Raw genomic sequence first — 21095 nt, forward strand, 5'->3', positions numbered from 1 at the left:
CCTTTAGCTATTTGTTTATTTTATTAGATTAAAAGCTTTCGAGAAATAGAATTACTTTAAATGTTCAACTTTTAATGTTAAATAATTCTTTTGTCAGTTTTGTAGTAATATTACTTTTATTCACATTATCAATTATGTAATAATAAAAAATTATATGGATTATATACACAGACACATATTGCATGCGTGCATGTATGAAAACTTTTATATATTAACGTTTTTTATAATATTATCATAAGTATAAGTAAACAAAAAATAAAATAATTTAATACACTTTGCATATATTACACAATTCTCCAGAACTACAAATTAGTTACATTATTAAATTCTTTGCTTTTTATATAATATTAAAGAAACAAAATTAAAACTTTATAAAATTAAATTCTAAATAAAATTATATTTTTTTTAATTGTTCCTAATACTTAGACATTTTAAAAATGTATTTACCCACTACATTTTCTATAGTTTATTTTTTGCATGCTGCTTTTTGTCTGATTTTTAAATGGATCGAAATTAAATCAAATCAAATTTGCCTAGCTTTTTACTTTTTATTACTTATCATGCTATTACAGGTAATCAATCGAGAAACAGATAAAATTTCGAGAGAGAAAATCTATGGCATACTACATAATGCTGGACTAGCTCGCAAATAATATTGCGACAATGTATGTATATGTGTGTGTGCGCGTGCGTGCGTGCAAGTGTGTGTGTGTGTGTGTGTGTGTGTGTGTGTGTGTGTGTGTGTGTGTGTGTGTGTGTGTGTGTGTGTGTGTGTGTGTGTGTGTGTGTGTGTGTGTGTGTGTGTGTGTGTGTGTGTGTGTGTGCACATATACATAAAAAAATACATGTAATTTTACCTCTAGCGAATAAACTTTAAAAATTAAATTATAAATAAAACTATAATTTTTTGAATTATTCAATACTTAGAAATTTCGAAAATGTATTTACTCATTGCATTTTCAGCAGTTTATATTTTACGTACGATTAGATAAACAATAAAAACGATTAAATATATGCATATTAAATTTTACATATGGTTATTTCTTTCAATTTTTCACATTCATCGTAATACAAAATAAATTATGTCCAATGTTAATAATAATATGTAAATATTCTACTTTCAATTTTAAGCGTTTTCGTTTATATTGTATTATATATTAATTATAATTATAAATCATTAATGTAATTAGAAAACTTGAAATAAAATCGTATCTCTTAATTTAGCTCAACACCTAGCGTGTATATATAATTGTGTATATTTAAAAACATAATTATTTCTTTAACCCATTCAGACCCTATGTACTCAATTATGCACAAAAACTTTAAAATCATGTGAAATAGTTATTTTTTAGAATTAGTTTCCTTGCGATCTCTCGGTGGAAAAAAATATATATATCTCGAAAAAAAAAAATATATATATATATATATATATCGTCGTTTTAAACCCTTAGCATCAATAAAAATTAATTTAATAATTTTTTACATTACAGAAAAAATTCAGATCTGAATGGGTTAATTGCTCGTTTAGCAATCGTTTCATTTTATTATATAATTAATTTTATTATATAATTAGAATACAAATATTCCAAAAGATACTTTAAAATTATAAAACAAAATTATTCCTTTTAAATAAAAATAATTAATCTTGTTATTCGATAATTACAATTTTCTAATTTATTTATTTTTCTAAAATAGCATGCTCTTTATCATAAGAATTATTTACAATTAAGCATTAGTTTACATAATTTAAAATTGTAAACACAAACATAATTGGTTAAAAATTATCTTTCAAATCTCACGGACAAATAATTGCATGAACATATAATTATCCAACATAAATAAGGTTCAACTCTATTTTATTTTCTTTTAAATGACTTTTTCATATAACAGTAAATTATTACTGTATATATTTTTTTAATTTGATGATTTGATATATACTAATGTAAAATAAAAGGGTTCTCGAGTCTTTTAAATATTGAATTTATTAATGCTTATAAATTGATTTTTATTATTTATGCTCATCCGTGTAAACAAATTCAAAATATCTCGTTCTGTTGCAAAAATATTAAGAATTGAAGTATCACCGAATGATGTTTGAAAGGCTGTTTTTCGTTGTGTCGTAAAGAGAAAGCGCACCTGTGCTTAATTGATTAATATACATGTAATATGAAAGCTATAAAATTTGAACAAATGAGTATATACAATTTTACACAATTTTGCATATTTTCGTTGGTAATATTATATGGAGTACGAGGAGAACGAGGTATTTGCAATGTTTTAGAAAGGTGATAACTGAAGCGTGACACATATTTTATAAAGTAAGTCACGATTTCAATGTAAATCTCAATCAACGTGTACACACACAATGTTATATACAATAATTATACAATTGAATCGTTATAGTGTGTTAACATTCTTTATGATATGATTTCTTATTGTGATATGAACATTCTTTATGATATAATTTCTTATTGTGATATGATTGTATAATATTTTAATTTTGTTCTATTCGATATTACCATTATTGTCATGCGGTATTTATTTATAATTTTTAATTTAAATTCAGGAAACAATAAAGCAAGTTTTTAAATATTATAATATTGTATATATTGTTAATATATATTTTGAATTTTAAAACAAAATGTTTTATATATCAAGGTTTCTTACCTTGTTCAATTTACGACCAATTTTATAAATTTTATTCAATAAAATTAATGCTAGTATGTGATTTTTTTAAATAATTTCCTTGACTTTTTTAAAATTAAGTTTTTTTAAATTTCAGTAATTATTTAATAAATATGTGTATATTATGTGTATATGTGTGTATTGTGTGTTATTACTTTGTAATAAACACACAATACAATATCCTTTCACTATCTGCATTATCCTTTCACTATCCTGTTACTATCCTGTTACTAATCTGCATATCTAAATATCAGTAATTAATCCGCTTTATCATCATGATATCCTTTTTATTTATGCTCATATAATAAGTCATCAAATATGATTTGTTAAGTAGTGTTCATGTGTAATTTCCTAAAATTATTCAATCTGCATTTTTTCCAATTATTTATTACAAAGGACATATACAAACTCGAAATCTGTATATTTGTAAAAAAAAATCGCTCAAAACTACTAAAGTGCATAGTCTTGTTAATAATTAAATATGCACTTGGAAAAGTCTTCCTGCATGTCTCATTTCAAGAAATAGTTCGCGTTGCAGTTGAGTGTATCGCCCGCAATCTTCTAAGATTCGCCAATCTCCTTTTATTTCTAGCGTTCACTTTCGCCTCATGCGCAGCAGCATTAGCTTTGGCCGCTGCACGATTCGTATTCACAAGATCCTGCCGGGCACTTCGCAATTGATTCGATAGTTCGTCCACTCGCCTCTTGGCCGCCTCCAATAGCTCCTCTTTCTCTCGTAATGATTTCTGCGCTCCACTCGCAGCCGCCTGGGCGTTTGCCGCGTTCGATTTAGCTGTACGCACTGCATTCGTCAATGTCTTCAACTGTAATTTCAAAATACATAATGCATTTTTAAATTGCATAATTAATGTTTTATAAACTATAAATTCAAAATTTTAGATAGTAAAATTGATGGTTACGATGAGACACCGAGCGACTCACTCTCTAACTTAATTCTTGACAGCACTCCTTTTGATTTAATATATTGACAACAGAATTTGCAAAATTATCGTCATATTATACATTGTTATATTTGCGCTGAAGATGACCAGAAGAATGAGCAGAAACGTACGCTATAGGAGTCTTTAATAATTGTTTATTTATTATTTTTAACTTTATTTTTATATTAACATCTCATATAATAAATATTTGTATATCAACAACAACACTAGACTCGTATTGCCGTTGAAACTAATTTATTATAACCAATATATTTGATTCAAAATTTTAATAAAACAGATTATTAAGAAAGAGGAAAAGGAAGAGAGAAAAAGTGAGAGAGAGAAAGAAACAACAATTTTTATCTTTTCACATTTAACAAATTCAAGATACAATTTTTTTAAAATTATCAATCAAGCGACTCTCTATCCTCTATATAGAATATACACAAACTTCAATATAAATAATATATAACATTTTGTTTCATATTTTAATAAAGTAAAAAAAGTTTTCAGTTTCCTTTCAAGTCTTTCAGTGTCATAAAGATAAAAGAGAGAGGAAAAAATACAGGGAAAATAAAAAAAAGTATAAGCGGTATATAAAGAGAAAGCTAATATCAAAATATAAAAATATTCAAATAGAAATTGTTAATCATAAATAGAATCTTGTTAAATTGTGATTTATAAATAATTTAAAATAAAATATTTTCTTTTAAACTGAAATTTATATATTCAAACACTATTCGTCTTATTATCATTCACTTTTAACTTGCAACTATTTCGGTTTTTAAATTCGGTTTTACAACCTGATCTTGTGACTGCCGTGCTGCCTGTATTGCTGCATTGACATTAACTTGCGCTTGTTGCAAGGAAGACGTTTCTTCCTGAACAACCGATCGTGCTTCCTTCACTTCTTCTAGCAGCTGTTCGACTATCGCTTCCTTACTCGATAAAGCCGCTTCAGCGGCTTTGGCAGCTTGAACGGCCTTCTCTGCCAGTTGAGCCTTTACCTGTTATATGCCTTTACTATTACGATGGGATATTTGCTGAACAAAATACCAATCTTAACAAATAAATGTAAATATATGCAAATGTAATTAATGATGCAAATTACTCTCCCTAATTAATAATTTTGCGCGATTTTGTGCGATTTCATCAGCAATAATATGCGCGTAGACACAAATCTGAGATAAATAATTAAATGAAAATTGAGAAGAGGAAACCTTTTTTATTTCCTTGCGCATATGTGTGTGTGTGTGTATGCGTGTATGTGTGTGCGCATATAAATTCTGCTATTAATAAACTCTTTTCAAATAATATACACTAAAGAAATAAAAGGCAACAAGACATTTTTAAATCACGAGAGTGCAATACTCTTGCACAATGTTTCTTTCAAAGAAGTGACATGTATAATATAATGTAATGAAATACTTGACGCGCTGCTTGTTGACCAGCAACATTTTGTGCTTCAGACGCGGCTTTTGCTTCTTGCGCTGCTTTCTGTGCGATATTGCTTGCTTTTTCAATGATTTTTTTCTGGGCATTAGATAAAACAGTGCCACGACAGTTTCCACTTTCGGCATGACGCATGTCTGCTTGATTCTATAATTGTTTTTCATATAATATAACATAAACAACTAACTTTTTCATATAATATAACATAAACAACTAACAATTATATATATATATATATATATATATATATATATACATATAATGTAGATTTTCTTTAATTTAGCATCCATCTTAATTATTATATTAAAATCTATATAATTGTCATATTAAAGAAGCATTGTTAGACGAATATCTTTTATATCTTACGTTATATAATTAAGACAACAATTATAAGATATTAATATATATATATATATATATATATATATATATATATATATATATTAATATTCGTCTAACAATGCTTCTTTAATATGACAATTATATAGATTTTAATATAATAATTAAGATGGATGCTAATTTAAAGAAAATCTACATTATATGTATATGCTAGTAAATGTAAATCGCACATAAATGTAAACTCATAGTCAAAAGTTACTAGAAATAACTGTAAATATATATATTGATTATATTCACGTTTAAAAAGCCGAAAATAGAGTTTTTACATAAATATTTCACAAATTTAATTTGCACATCTTGCGCTGATAAAAATATTGTCGAAATTTTTAATCCGAAAATAAAAATAATAATAATTGTAAATTCATAATCGGTCGATACTGGAAATATATAACAATAGGTTATTAATAGTATTTCAGTTTTTTTTATAAAAGAGTCAAATTCAAACCGGATATTATTTAAAGTTTCTAATAAATAAAATATTGTAGATTAAAACTTACCTCATTGATCGGAACTTTGTGAATTCGTCCGCAATTAGATTCTACAAGTATGACTAAAAACAGCATATTGGTTATAATATTGGTTATATATATAAAAATATAAATTATTAAACACAAAATTTTGATGTAAATAATTAATCATATGAGCTACACTCACTGATATAAAAAATGTAGAAAATGTTCATTCTGAGGAGTAAATTTAAATGGGGCACGTTGTTCCTCTCTCTGTGCAAAAAAATTATAACAAAACATAACAAATTTGCACCGACTGAACATTTCTATATTTGACAATAAAACCGATTAATTAAGTGCTTTTTTCGACTTCGAGATATTTAATAATACTATTAACTGAAGTTATACAATATTATATAGCCCGTTTTTCTCATTTGTATAAAAAAGTGAAAATTTGATAAAATATAATAGAAATACTTTTTTTTAATTATACATCTTCTGTCACATAAACACAACTTTTCTGATAGTTCCGAATATGCGAAAATGTAAATAAAATTTACTTAATAATCTTATATAAACAGATAGTAGATAAAAAACTCCACAACTCTTTTTATAGTTTTACATAAATGACATTTCCTTAATTCCATGAGAAATTGCGCAGATAGAACTCAATGTCCAATCGAATGGACGCGATCCTTCATCTAAGAATTTTTATTTTAGATATACTACAATTTCCCGCAATTATAAGTAACTCAAAGTAGTTCAAATATAGATAATTTTTTTTAAAATAGAATTTACGGTAGAAAGTAATAGCGATTTTTATCACATCTGGCTTTTTGTAAATGTAAAAATAAAGAAAATATTTTATTTTTAAGGATTTAAGATAAGTGATTTATATAAGTGAAAAAAAAGAGATGTTATAGAAAATTATATATTTCAGCTAATTATAATGGACATTTTTTTCGCGACTGTTTCTTATTTTTTAAACAATTTTATTATTTTTACTAAACTTAAAGAATTAGCAGTATCATCTCAATGCATGCAGCGTTCCGCTCTACTTCAGCTAACTTTATACAAAATAATTCCAAGTTGCCCCTATTATCCAACTATATTATGCAGATGCAATCTCAATAACATATGCGATATAATATTGATATGCGATATATATAACAAACAAAGATTCAAATGCACGTAAATAAAAGCTATATATATATGTATATGCGTATATGTGTGCGCGTGCGTGCGTGCGTGCGTGCGTGCGTGCGTGCGTGCGTGCGTGCGTGCGTGCGTGCGTGTGTGTGTGTGTGTGTGTGTGTGTGTGTGTGTGTGTGTGTGTGTGTGTGTGATTTGTACATCATAATTGTTTCTTCTTAAAAATTTAACTTCATTTTAATGTTAATTTCATTTGAAATGTTAGTACATCATGTAGAAGAGATCAAGCATCAAGTGCGAAAGTTTTTCTTGACGATCACGATTGATCGTTAAGAAGTTACATATTCGAACACATGAAACCTTTTCGTTTTACGAAATTAATGTGCATGTATATGTATCTTTTTTTTCTACACTATATTTCTCATTTATTTGTCATATATTGTGTATTTATATTATTTTGTGTTTATTTACATGATTATTACTGAAGATATCTCAAAAAAGTAGGACTAAAACTGAGTATAAATAAATTTATTTAACTTACATTAGAAAGTTTACCTTTGCATTATTATCTTGGTTTGGTTTTTATTATTCCGTTAGCTTTTGCAACTTACATTTATTATTTAAAATTTAATTGATTTTATTATTAATAATAATATTTGTCGTAATATATAATTGGTATAATATGAAAAAAGTAGTTAAATGACTAAAGATTTGTTCCTTCTGAAACAATAGAATGCACTGAGAGAGAGAGAGAGAGAGAGAGAGAGAGAGAGAGAGAAAGAAAGAAAGAGAGAGAGAAAAAGAATAAAATATAATAGGCAGAAAATACTATTAGCACAGCGTTATTTTAAAAGTCTTACAATCCCTTCCGTAGATTACTGAACTGACAAGACTATAAGAGGTCTGATGCACTAGTAACTGGTATCAGTTCTCAGCTTTCTTCGCGCAAGGACAGCTCTTATTCTCTAAGCGATTAACTCTGTCTTTGTGTGTGTGTGTGTGTGTGTGCATGTGTCAAGTAAGTATAAAAATTTTTCGTAATAAGTTTCAAAAATACTCGCCTTCGTGATTCATCCAGAAATAAAAACAAAATAACACCAAACATTATTCCAAAATCGCGGAAGTCTTGCTGTTTGAAATAGAAACATTTAGTATAAACAATTTAAAAAATTTAAATAAAATCAATGACGAGAAATAATTGTGATTAGTTGGAAAAAAAAATAGGTGATGCGCGATACCGTTCTTAATGCAAATATTTTTGTAAATAAAAAAATAATTTTATATGAAAATATTTTAATATGTAAAATTTGATGTTTTTTTTAAACTTTGAGAGCTATACATATACAAGGTGTCTCAAAACTCATAATGAATCTTTCAAAGACAGATTCCTGGGATCATCTAAAGACGATTTTTCCTCAATGAAAATGTCGAGGCACTAATAATTTTCGAATTATAAGTGATTGGAAATAAGGGGTTTTTCTAAGGTAAGCTTTGTAGAAATATTAACAAAACCACATTCTTCGATTAATTTTAAATAGAGTTTACTTTAGTTGAGTTGTAATTTAAGGCTTAATTGCAAAGATATATGATGACAAAAATCGGGAACATACAAAAAATGATGGCCTTCATCGACATTTTCGCTGAGAAAAAATCGTCTCCAAATGATCCCAGGAATCTGTCATTGAAAGATTCATTATGAGTTTTGAGACACCCTGTATAATACTATATTATAGAACTATATAATACAATTTATTTCAGATATTTGGTAAAACTGGAAAAGGTATATAAGTATTTAAAACGATTTTAAGTCTTTTAATTTTATTTTAAAATATATATAGTTTTTTTAACATATTTCATTTTTTTTATCTTTTTTTAGAGGTAATTTCTTATTTTTTACACTTTTAAAATTAAAACTTATTTGATAAATTGCAATGCTACACAATAAAGAATAATATTTTATTTTAGAATATTTACGTAAGATTGGTTTGCATATATATATATATATATATATATATATATATATATATATATATATGTCACTCATTTCCACATTAGTAGAATCAGAATCAGAATTGCATCGTTATATAATTCATATCAGAAATTAATGCTTTTATATAATAATTTATTCTTCTTAAGAATTTCAACAAAATTTTTCTTCTCTTCCTTCTCCTCCTCCTCCTCCTCTCTCTCTCTCTCTCTCTCTCTCTCTCTCTCTCTCTCTCTCTCTCTCTCTCTCTCTCTCTCTCTCTCTCTCTCTCTCTTTCTCTATTTCTTTTTTCTATTTTAAAACAATTTCTTTTGAGTATTGGAACTCAACTTTTCAACCATTTACATGCAATATCATTTTATCTCGCAGTTTATAATTTTGATGTAAATATATATATATATATATATATATATATATATATATATATAATTTATCTTAATGTAACGAAAATAGTAGTATGTAGAATTAGTAATAATAAATTTTTATTATTCATTTCACTGCATTATTAATAAATATATTCATATAATTATGTAGATATTTATAGATATATTATTATAAACCTATTAATTAATTATTTTTTATTTTATTATAAACTAATTACTCTTCTCATTATCATATTTTATTATAAAGCTATTAACCATATACACAAATATAAATACACGCCCATACATACGCACATACACACGCTCACATGCACGCACACATGCACACATGCACGCACGCACACACACACACACACGTTTTCTGTATATAATTATTTCAAATTAATATTAAGAAAATAAAGAAAATAGAGAATTTATGTAGTTCATTCAGAGTGATATATATGTGTATATATATATATATATATATATATATATATATATGTATATATATATGCAGAATTTCATATAAAGGATGAGTCATATGAAGGATATATATACATATATATATATTTATATATATATTTATATATATATATAGATAGATAGATAGATAGATAGATATATAGATATATATATATATATATATATGTGTGTGTATATGCAGGATTTCATATAAAGCATGAGTCGTATGTTTATTTTAAAATTGGATGAACCTTTTTCATTTCTGAATAAAAAGTAAAAACTATTGTTATTAAGCGAGAAATGCTTCATTTCTGAAATAATGAACAAAAAGTATTTTAAATATCGGCTTTATTTTAAAGTTGTACAAAGTGCAGCAAGTACATTACATTGCATTTCACTATATGTTAAATGAATATACTTATTGTCAATTCTTCAAAAGAAAACATTCTACATTGCATTGATGGAATTGCCTTAACTAATTTTATTCCATTATTTCACGTAGTGTTGTAGCGCTTAGCTCGAATCTTGATAATAGACCTCGATAAATATTATAATATTGACGTACAATAAGCGTTTTTCAGAGCGAAACACAACCGGATTTTAAGCGATTATAATTGAGACAGTGAGAAAGGCGGTACGTGCGTCATGATCACGTGTGTACAACTTATTGTTAGTCTAGTCTTTTATGCATATGGTATAATGAAAGATCTAGTCTTTTATGATATATGGTATAATGAAAGATTAATAGCACGCGTGTGTGTAAATAATATTATAATATAATTCTAATGCAAAATTTCAAGATACAGTTCTGAAAATAGTCATTTCATATCAGTTTTATATCAGTTATCCACCATGTATCGATCGATATCGATTACTTTTGATTTTCTCGCAGTTTTTATGCGTCACTTTCTCCGGCCACTCAATCGATTCAGCAACACTGCAACGTGATCAATTATTATGCAACATAATATCCTATCATCGTCGCGACAATAGTTTTCCTTTTTCACGCCTGAATTGATTTATAGCCAACCAATCAGGCTCATCGTGCAATCATGCACATCACAGGATCAAAGAAAATTTTTGTGATAGAGACAAGCTAGCAGAGAAAAAGCAATTACGAAACTAGATCAATATAAATAATAAAACTAGTGAAACGCGTCACTGCACTTTAGAGATTTCCAGCATTTTTCAATACGCGATGTAGTAATTTCATTTTCTCTTCCCGAAGAAAGCAAAAAGAATGAATTCTAATTTAAAAAATAATTAATATATTTATTAAATAAAAATGTATGTAGTGAGAGGGCATAATTCAATATTTATACAAATCTCGCCAAAAATTTATTCATATTTGCATCGATATAATCATCGAAAAAGCTCGACTCTTTATACCAGCTGCTTATAAACGACTTCCTGTGCTTTTTTTCTTCTTTCTGTATAATCGAAAAACTGTGACTGAATCTTGATTATCATATTCAATTGACAAATTTACTCCTACATTGACAATGAGAGAACACAGTATTAAAATAATAGATAATTGCGAGTTACGCGAAAGAAAATTCTGAATATCTGTATACCGTTGTTTTAAACCTAATTAAAATAAATAATAAATTCGAGTACTATTCTTATTTTTTTCATATAGTTATAATATAAAGATTTATACTGAAACAATATAAGAATCGTTTGTCAAACGAATTTTTTTACATATTTTACATATTTTATGTTTTATAAAATTTATTTACTTTCTATAGAACTTTAAGTCAATGCAAAGTTAAATAATTAATTGGATAATTAAATTAATTACCTAATTAATTAGATGATTAAATAAAATTAGATAATTAATGATTAATAAAATTAGATAATTATGTATAAAAATTAAATAATTAAATAATTAGATCGCTTGACATTTTTCTTAAAGATTAATTAATTAATTTTAATTTTATTTCAATTTTTTATTAATTTTTGTCTTTTTCAGATAATCATTAATTGTAGCAAAAATTCAACGTTTCAACATGAAGATCCTGTTGGTATTTTTGGTTTACGTCACCCTCACATATTGCGGTAAAGCTAAAAAGCAGATTCACGATCAACAAGTAGTCGACAGTTATGAGTTTGAATATGTGGATCACGGTGGACCCGCATTAAGCTTAATCGATTCAAATGGTCACTATGTCGAAGCAGCGCCCGTCGTTGCTGCGAGTGGTCATCGCTCAAGCCTTATTCGACCTGGTTATAGCGTGGGTGGTCCTTTAGCCAGTATAGCTAAAGGTTAGATAATTTATATTTAAATTGACCAATTATTCTTTTTTTATCTCGCGGTAATACTGCTGCAAGCAGTAAGCAATTGTAAAAGATGATATAGTATCGCAATATATAAGTATACATATATGTATATGTATAAAGTGAAAACTAGCATACGCATTTCATTTTACGTGTCTCATTGACCTATACATATACGCGGTTGGCTATATATATATATATATTGTTTTGATTACAGGAGCCGCTGATCAGGCAAACACGCAATTGAATCAGCAACCAGTAGCCGCTGGACAGGCGGCATATGTAGCTAAAAATACACTGGCACAAGCGGCAGCACAATCCGCGGCGACGGCCGCTGCAGCTTTGGCCGGCAAACAGATTATCGTAATGGGCCTAGAACAGCAATCGAGAGACGCGCAAGTCGCGGTGGACGGTGAGAAGCAACAACTTCAACAGGCTCAACGTGCGGCCACAGCCGCAAGGAATGCGGCGCAACAAGCGATGCATCAAGTACAAGTGATAACCACAGCGTTAAACGCGGCGCAAGCGACCGCCGAACATGCCGCGCAAGCGGCGGCCGAAGCTGCGGCCGAGCTGGCCGCGCAAACGACGATGGTGGGTCAAGCTAAGGCGCGCGCTGAAACGATAGCCGAGCAACTCGCGGCGGCGCGCTTAGATTTTGAGACGACACAAGCGGCAGCGCAAAAAGCCGCCAATGCCGCTCAAACGGCGCAGAGCAATGCAGCGGCCGCGGCCGCGCACGCGGCTAATACCGCGGCTGCGGCTGCGACTGCGAGTCATTCGGCCTCCTTACACGCCGCCACCGCCGATGAGCCTATCAGCCTAGCAAACACCTTGCCCGTAGATACATTTCATTACAAGAGTTATCACCTTTAAGATCTTTCTCGGCGCAGTTCTCTCGTGCGGTTCTTCCTTTTGCAGGTATACGGTGCACTTGCCCGTAGCGCTACTGAGATAACGGCGCTATACACAAAGATCAGGTAGACCCAGGTGGTCTCCTTTGCTGCTTTCTAATCAGTAACACTCCAGCGATTGTGTGCATTACCATCGTGTGTTTACATGCCAGACTGCACAATAAAATATTGTTGCCATCCTAAACTGTACGTTATTCTCTCCTATTCCCGAAGTCTTTTTTTTCTTCACCTAGATCTATTTTTCAGTCATTACATGAGAATAAACTTTCTGGTATATACATGTTACATTAATCTTTTCTCTATAAAAATTTAATATAAATAAGCCTCATTATATAGATCATTATTTAATATTGATAATTTATACGCTTTGGTAAAGTAAGTTACGTTGAAATGATAAATATGTAGAATGTAGATAATAAGATGTCAGCTGTATCAATAGTTTAAAATATCTGTTAATTAAACGCTATTTTATTCCAACGCGAATAAATTCTCAAGTGCAATCTTATCAGATATGTATAAACGAACATATATGTATACGTATATGTATATAAATCTCAATGCACACACACCATGCTCCATTAATTAGCGAGCATTATTTTAATTCTTACTTGAAAAATTATCGATCAAATAGATTCGATGGAAGTGGAAAATATATAATTTTAAGTGGAAAAACAATAATATTATCAATCATTTGATTTGATCAAAAATAATTTTGTTTGACCGCTTTAACTAAATAAAACTAATTACATGAATGTTTTAACTTATCCAATCATTGTTTTATAATCGAAAATGTATAAATTTTTTATATATTTTTCAACAATAAAACAACATTTTGCCATATCATTATTTTTATCGACAGTGAAAAGATTTGCGTATCCACAATTGCGGGTTTTTATCAATTCACATTACACTTGTAAGATCTATCATTATTTTATAATAATATATTAGTATCATGTAAATTATTATTACTGGAAATTAGTAATATTATTATTTAATATCTTATCGGAGCTTTAACTAAATTTCAATTTGAAATTTAATTATCAAGATAGAAAATCTTAATCAAATATTAAAAGTTGCAGAAAAAAAGAACAAAATTGATAAAAAATTTAATTCTTATCATAAAGAAATTCTTAACATAAATGTGTAACTTTTAATATACGTATAATACACCTGCATGCATGCACGTTCCCTTCTCCTCCCCACCCTCTCTCTCTCTCTCTCTCTCTCTCTCTCTCTCTCTTTCTCTCTCTCTCTCTCTCTCTCTATATATATATATATATATATAGTATATATATATTTTTTTTTAAATTGTCTGACTAAATAAGATAATTAAAGTATAATCAATTTATCGCAGCTTATTTATTGAGACGTTTAATAATTAAATGCATTAACATACACAGTACCCGGATACAAAGAATCAAATTTGTCTCTAATATTCAAATCTCTTCGATATATTTAATCGATTTTTTAATTAATTATAATTAATTGTATGTTTTGAATGAGAGTACAAAAAACAACATTTTACATTTTGATTCAGCTTTTTCGATGGATTAAGCAAAAATTTCATTTCAGCTCACGATCAGTATGAATACTATTATTTTATCGTGATTCGATAATAAGGTGAACGCCACCTTTGACTGTAAGTACAATTGGTGCTTCATCGAAAATAAGTGGAACCGGAGTTCGAGGATGAAGTTTAAACTTGTACTTCAACAAAAGACTTACGAGCCCAATTTTTGTTTGCATGTAGCCAAATCTGGTACCTAAAAATTAATGATACTGAGAGATAGTGATAATGATGAAATAAATTACAATCTGGGTCTTTTAAATAATATCAGAGATACTTTGGTACAATTACTGACTCACGCGAATATAAGTGCATATAAAACTATGCAATATTTTATTTTAATTAAATCTTTCATAAATCAGTTTGCGAAAGAATATATCAACGTGAACTTGAAAATAATATACATATGTTTATGGTATTTCGAATAAAATGCGTCAAAATAAATATGACTTAATTTCTCTAAAATATTTTAATAGAACATTTGACACACGTGATTGATAAAAATTATTAAAATAAATTAAATACTGAAAAGAACACTTTTAATCGAAAGGAATATATCTATTATATGAATTAAACATTGTAAGAGAATTTTGTTCGTAAATATAAATACTAAAACACAAATCCAATACTAATTAATCTCAAATTATCATGAAAAAAATCATAATAAAATTGCGTGTTTAAAAAATTCATAACGATTCTTGAAGCACATAAGATTTTAAATAAAATGATTTTATATAATATATAAATTAAATAAGATTATCCTTATACCAATACAAACTCGAGGCCCTTCTCCAAACGGCAAATAAGCATAAGGATGCCTAGCTGCTATCTTGTCCGCGTTGAATCGTTCAGGATCAAATTTATCCGGATGCGGATATAGCGATGGGTCCCGATGCAATCCAAATACCGGTATAGTAATTAATGTCCCTTCTGATACGTGAATATTTGTTGTGGGAAGGTCTAATTCCTTGGTGCAAATGCGATTCAAGACAGGTACAGGTGGATATTTCCTCATAGTTTCTGTAATATATAAAAAAATATTGTTCCTAAAATATAACCAATTATTATACATATATGTATAAACATTTTATATGTATAATAAAATTTATATATATTCTACTTGCCATTTACTACTTTATGAAGATATGTCATTTCATTTACAACATTGTAAGTTAATTCACCATGCTGTTTTAACATTTCGTCAATTTCCTGATGAATTTTATCCTGTATGCCTTGATGTTGAGCTAATTCATATAGACAATATGTCGCTGTTGTCGAGGAAGTTTCAAAACCAGCCAAAAAGAAAACATAAGCTTCCCCAGCCGCTTCCAACATGGTAAGTTTAGTTACATTATTTGCTAAATTAAAAATAAGATATTATTATTTCATATAATCTTGCGTAGAAACTGTGTACAAAAAGTAAGGTGTTCTTATATAATATACGTATATAACAAATATCTTTATAAATAAATCTATGCACATATATATTTAAATAAAAAAGTATATATATATATATATATATATATATATATATGTATATATTTTTTTTTTTCAAAATTGTTTGAAATAAGATAATTAAAGTATAATCAATTTATCTCAGCTTATTTATTGAGACGTTTAATAATTAAATGCATAATTAAAATGGTAATACGTATACAGATATATATATATATATATATATATATATATATATATATCTGTATGCATATTACCATTTTTATAAATATGTAATTGTGTTTTTTAAAGTCGTAAAAGAACAGTTAAAAGATAAGTAGAAATAGTTAATTTTAAATTAATGTAAAATATTCATTTAATATAAAATATTCATTTACAGGATATATTATTAAAATCTTTTTCATTATCAGCTTCAATATAGCCCTTGTCCATGAGTTGTATGAGTAGATTCATAAAATCATGTCTGATGACATTATGAGTTTGCCTGTATTCTACGTTATCTCGAAACATTTTTGTAAAAAATTTAGTGACTCCCCGATCCGTGGTGGGAATGGAAAAGAAATCCATAACTTGGGGTGCAAACATTAATAGAGCGTTCCAAAAAGGTCTCTCTTCAAAGACTTTCTTTCCCCAACGCCGAAATTCATTATTCGGCTCTTCCATGCAATTAGACTTGATTCCAAAAGCCGTTGACATAATAATATCCGTCGAATACCTATTTTTAATATAATTTTAATTAATCTTTTTTAATTAAACCTGTACCAAAGTCGAGTTTACTGGAAATTAACTAAAAAATTATGTACACCGTTTATATATATATATATATATATATATATATATATATATATATATATATACAGGGTGAGGCATCTAAAACAGGCCACCCGAATAACTCCGTTGGTAAGCCGAATACAAAAAAATTGTTCAGACAAAAGTTGTATGGTTTCAAGGGGGACATATGATGGTGTCATTAGTTTAATCTTGAAGAGCCACCCGAAGGTCACGTGAAGGTTAGCTCCAACTTTTTAAATGGGACACCTTATATGCTTTTGCATATTCTTGTAGCTCATCTCAAGAACTTTCCAAAACACTACAATTATGTTAGTTTTCATTAAATACTTTCCAAGTTATGAGGCTTGAAATCATTTTTTAATTTTACATAAACCGTAAAATATCTTGTAAAATATTCATTTTTCGATTATTTTACCTTAATACTTTTATGTACAAAATAATGAGAAGAATCAATTGGTGTAAAGAAAACACATAATTGCTTCGAACAAAAAAATGTAATTTGCAATTAACAATTACATTTTTTTGTTCGAAGCAATTATGTGTTTTCTTTACACCAATTGATTCTTCTCATTATTTTGTACATAAAAGTATTAAGGTAAAATAATCGAAAAATGAATATTTTACAAAATATTTTACGGTTTATGTAAAATTAAAAAATGATTTCAAGCCTCATAACTTGGAAAGTATTTAATGAAAACTAACATAATTGTAGTGTTTTGGAAAGCTCTTGAGATGAGCTACAAGAATATGCAAAAGCATATAAGGTGTCCCATTTAAAAAGTTGGAGCTGACCTTCACGTGACCTTCGGGTGACTATTCAAGATTAAACTAATGACACCATCATATGTCCCCCTTGAAACCATACAACTTTTGTCTGAACAATTTTTTTGTATTCGGCTTACCAACGGAGTTATTCAGGTGGCCTGTTTTAGATGCCTCACCCTGTATATATAAAATAAGGGCTTACCTTGCAAATATATCTTTTATCTCAATGCAATCTTTCATTTGAGCTTTGCTCTCTAAACTTTTTGCAAATTCTTCCCCGCATTCCTTCAGAATCATAAACATTTGCTTTATCTTTCCTGAAGTGAAAGTGGGTGTCAACTTTACACGTAAATTTCGCCACTTTTTTCCAGGCAATAAAAACAAATGGCCAGACAATGGATCAATCTTCTCGTTGCAAAAAAAACCACGATCATGAAAACTTCCGAATTCCTTGGCCAATACTGTTCGAATAAGATCGAGATCGGCAATCACCAGATTTGGCTTGAAAAATGTATACATTCCAAAGACACGATGATCCTTGTATTTCATATAGGCGTCACGGAAGAGTTCGCCTATTGACAAATCTCACATTTAACTTTTTAAGTAGGGATACAATAATATAGCAAAATAAAATATTAATTGTATACATAAAAACAGAAATAAAATATACATTTATTAACTATAAAAGAATGAGGTTTAAAAATTTCATATCTCATAATTAATATTTTTGATGATTTATTATTTAAGATAAAGATTTTACAAAAATGTTTATTTTTATCATTGTTCAAATAATTTAAAGAAAATTGCCAAATAATCTCGAGTTATTAATTATAATAAAATATATCCGTCCCCAAACATGTTGTATGTATATGTATGTGTATGAACATAAAAATTATTTAGTAACGCGCAATAATTTTATATGTATAAAAATTATATTTGAAATAAGAAATTAATTAAAACAAACACAATATGTGTGTGTGTGTGTGTGTGTGTGTGTGTGTGTGTGTGTGTGTGTGTGTGTGTGTGTGTGTGTGTGTACATATAAATCAGAAAAAAATTGAAAAAGAGAAAAAAGAATTATATATATATGCACACACGCGCGCATCCTTACGTGCAGATATAAAAGATACATTATTAATTAATTTTATATAAAAATACTTGCCTACTGACACTTTTCCAATCACATAAGCTGTCAAATTACCAGCTGGCACAGTGGGTTCGATATAAAAAACACCCTTTTTGCGCCAATAATTGAACAATACATATTTATAATATATGTATATAACACTCAGAGCAATAATAGAAATCCCAATTAATTCCTCGAGCAACATCGCGAATCTATACTCTTGTCTAAAATATAATAACAAATAACTTTATCGTAAAAGAAACTTAGAGAAATATTGCATATCCAATTTTAAATTTATTTTTATGTTTCTAACATTTGTGCTGTTCGAAACACTATCGAATAATATAACATCGAATATAAAGAATCAATTTACCAAATATATACATAAAAATAAAATATGAAGAGAAAGAGAGAGAGAGAGAGAGAGAGAAAATTCACATTTAAAAATTTATCAAAATAGCGCAAAAGATCAAAATTGAAGACAGCATATACATTGAGGGAAAAATTTTTTTAAATTAAATAAACTTGTTTTCTTGAAACTTTTACTTTAAATAAAAGGAATTGTTTATTTCATTTAAGCAAAAGCATTTAATTTTAATTAAATATGCATGTTATATTAAGTACATTATTTTCATTTATATATTTTTTATATTTAAATACTATTTTCGTAAAATATATACTATAATTTATTAAATTAAATATATTATTTTTTTAAATTAAAAAATTAAAATTTTTGGGAATAAAAAATGCATTTTAATAAATATTTTATAAAATTAAAATAAAATTATTTAATTAAAAATTATATTTTTTTAAACATATGTAAATAAATACTTAACTTAAGCAAACAGACGTTTTGAATGCAAGTAAATACGTAATTAGTACCCACCGAATAAATAGCTTTCTTGAGTTAACTAAAATTTTTTTATTTTAAGATAATTTTTTCCTCAGTGTATGCAATTCTTCTTTTGTGAACATAATATATAGTACAAAATCATAGTTTATCTCAAACAATATATCTCTCTCTCTCTCTCTCTCTCTCTCTCTTTCTCTCTTCATCTTTCATTTTTACGGATTGATATATATTTTGTAGATTGCTTCTTTACATTCAATATAATATTATTCGATGGTATGTATGTATACGTATGTATGTATACATATGCGAAAAATATTCTATATTTAATTTGAAACCAGTTTATTCATTATAATAAATTTTAAAATACTATTTAAGTTTGTTCAAGATAATTAAAAACTTGAAAATTTGCAATAAGTAATACTGCTTTATATTTTTTCTAGTAAAAAAATAAAGTTACATAATCTATTATAGAAATCTATTAATTTGTCTGACAATGAGATTCTATTCTAATGATTCTCAATAATATTTCTTATACAATGGTATACATGTTAGATGATGTGACGATAATTAAGTTACGATAGTCAATATTACCTTTGCTGAAAAAAAGCGTTGATCACAAATAATCTTTTATTATCTATATTACAATCAGTATTATAGAATATATATTAAATACACATATCAATATTTTCAAGTATACTGAAAGATATTGCATGAATCACGATCTTATATATAAGATAAATGCTTGAAAAATGGTTATTTAATTATAAGATATACTCCAAATTACATATTCAGGTTGTCGTTGCATGTGACGGGAATAATAAGAGATAAATACAAAAATGTTCCTCTATTTTGTTACATAAGTTAATAAAAGAGTTAATGATGACTTGCTCGTTTTATCATGTTTTGCTTATTATGACTAATTTTGTTTGAGAATCTTAGAAATAAATTAATCACACGCATGTAAGAATGTGTGGGCTCGCAAATATATGTAATATATGTAAGATGTGGCAATAATATTGTCCATCTGGAATATTTCTGTTATTTTTAAAAACAAGGAAAACTTATAATTATAAAAATTACACGATATTAAAAAGGCCTAACACATATGTATAAAAAATAATAGTATTTTTTCTGTAAATGAAGGTGTTCCAGACATTTCAAAATTTATTTTTATATTTTTTTTAAATAAAACATTCTAATTTTTTTATATAAATCGATTCCTCGCAATATTTCATGTAAAAATTAAAAATTAAGATTGGATAGCCACAAATTGAATAGTTTATAAGATAATTTATACTTTAAGTTAACATAATTTTACATAAACTATGAAATATCTCGTAAAATATATTTATTTTTCGATAATCTTATTGCAATACTTTTATACACAAAAAAATAATAATCAATTAGTATAATAAAGGAAACATCCCGGTAAAAAATTTTTCATGTATATTCATGCA

General features: G+C 27.6%; 3 protein-coding genes across 3 annotated transcripts; 1 reads left to right on the forward strand and 2 right to left on the reverse strand.

Annotated features, from left to right (window-relative positions):
* Nucleotides 1-2824: 2824 nt before the first annotated feature.
* Nucleotides 2825-6204, reverse strand: LOC105251183 (chromosome partition protein Smc). The gene is made up of 5 exons (XM_011257769.2): nt 6132-6204; nt 5975-6027; nt 5055-5225; nt 4430-4633; nt 2825-3509 (listed from the first exon to the last, which is right to left on the reverse strand). Exons 1-5 carry the CDS (start codon nt 6157-6159, stop codon nt 3201-3203), a joined length of 765 nt encoding a protein of 254 aa, XP_011256071.1. The 5' UTR covers nt 6160-6204; the 3' UTR covers nt 2825-3200.
* A 1778-nt stretch (nt 6205-7982) lies between these two features.
* On the forward strand, nt 7983-13264 carry LOC105251184 (antifreeze protein Maxi). The gene is made up of 3 exons (XM_011257770.3): nt 7983-8096; nt 11862-12154; nt 12384-13264. The coding sequence occupies exons 2-3, from the start codon at nt 11899-11901 to the stop codon at nt 13040-13042; spliced, it is 915 nt and encodes a 304-aa protein (XP_011256072.1). The 5' UTR covers nt 7983-8096; nt 11862-11898; the 3' UTR covers nt 13043-13264.
* A 1151-nt stretch (nt 13265-14415) lies between these two features.
* Nucleotides 14416-20251, reverse strand: LOC105251185 (probable cytochrome P450 6a14). The gene is made up of 7 exons (XM_011257771.3): nt 20230-20251; nt 18822-19009; nt 17862-18231; nt 16480-16817; nt 15772-16005; nt 15416-15667; nt 14416-14843 (listed from the first exon to the last, which is right to left on the reverse strand). Exons 2-7 carry the CDS (start codon nt 18988-18990, stop codon nt 14680-14682), a joined length of 1527 nt encoding a protein of 508 aa, XP_011256073.3. The 5' UTR covers nt 18991-19009; nt 20230-20251; the 3' UTR covers nt 14416-14679.
* Nucleotides 20252-21095: the final 844 nt, after the last annotated feature.

The sequence above is a fragment of the Camponotus floridanus genome, unplaced genomic scaffold (assembly GCF_003227725.1).
Source record: "Camponotus floridanus strain SB8 unplaced genomic scaffold, Cflo_v7.5 scaffold16, whole genome shotgun sequence".
NCBI lineage: Eukaryota > Metazoa > Arthropoda > Insecta > Hymenoptera > Formicidae > Camponotus > Camponotus floridanus.

Bases quoted from the DNA above. Each gene is read 5' to 3' on its own strand.
- LOC105251183 (XM_011257769.2), bottom strand. From the start codon at position 6,159: ATGAACATTTTCTACATTTTTTATATCA. The intron at 5,226-5,974 runs GTAAGTTTTAAT...AAACAATTATAG, and splicing joins ACAAAGTTCCGATCAATGAG to AATCAAGCAGACATGCGTCA. The intron at 4,634-5,054 runs GTATTTCATTAC...GGCATATAACAG, and splicing joins GTCAACAAGCAGCGCGTCAA to GTAAAGGCTCAACTGGCAGA.
- LOC105251184 (XM_011257770.3), top strand. From the start codon at position 11,899: ATGAAGATCCTGTTGGTATTTTTGGTTTACGTCACCCTCACATATTGC. The intron at 12,155-12,383 runs GTTAGATAATTT...TTTTGATTACAG, and splicing joins TTTAGCCAGTATAGCTAAAG to GAGCCGCTGATCAGGCAAAC.
- LOC105251185 (XM_011257771.3), bottom strand. From the start codon at position 18,990: ATGTTGCTCGAGGAATTAATTGGGATTTCTATTATTGCTCTGAGTGTT. The intron at 16,818-17,861 runs GTAAGCCCTTAT...TATTAAAAATAG, and splicing joins ATAAAAGATATATTTGCAAG to GTATTCGACGGATATTATTA. The intron at 15,668-15,771 runs GCAAGTAGAATA...TATATATTACAG, and splicing joins TCTTCATAAAGTAGTAAATG to AAACTATGAGGAAATATCCA.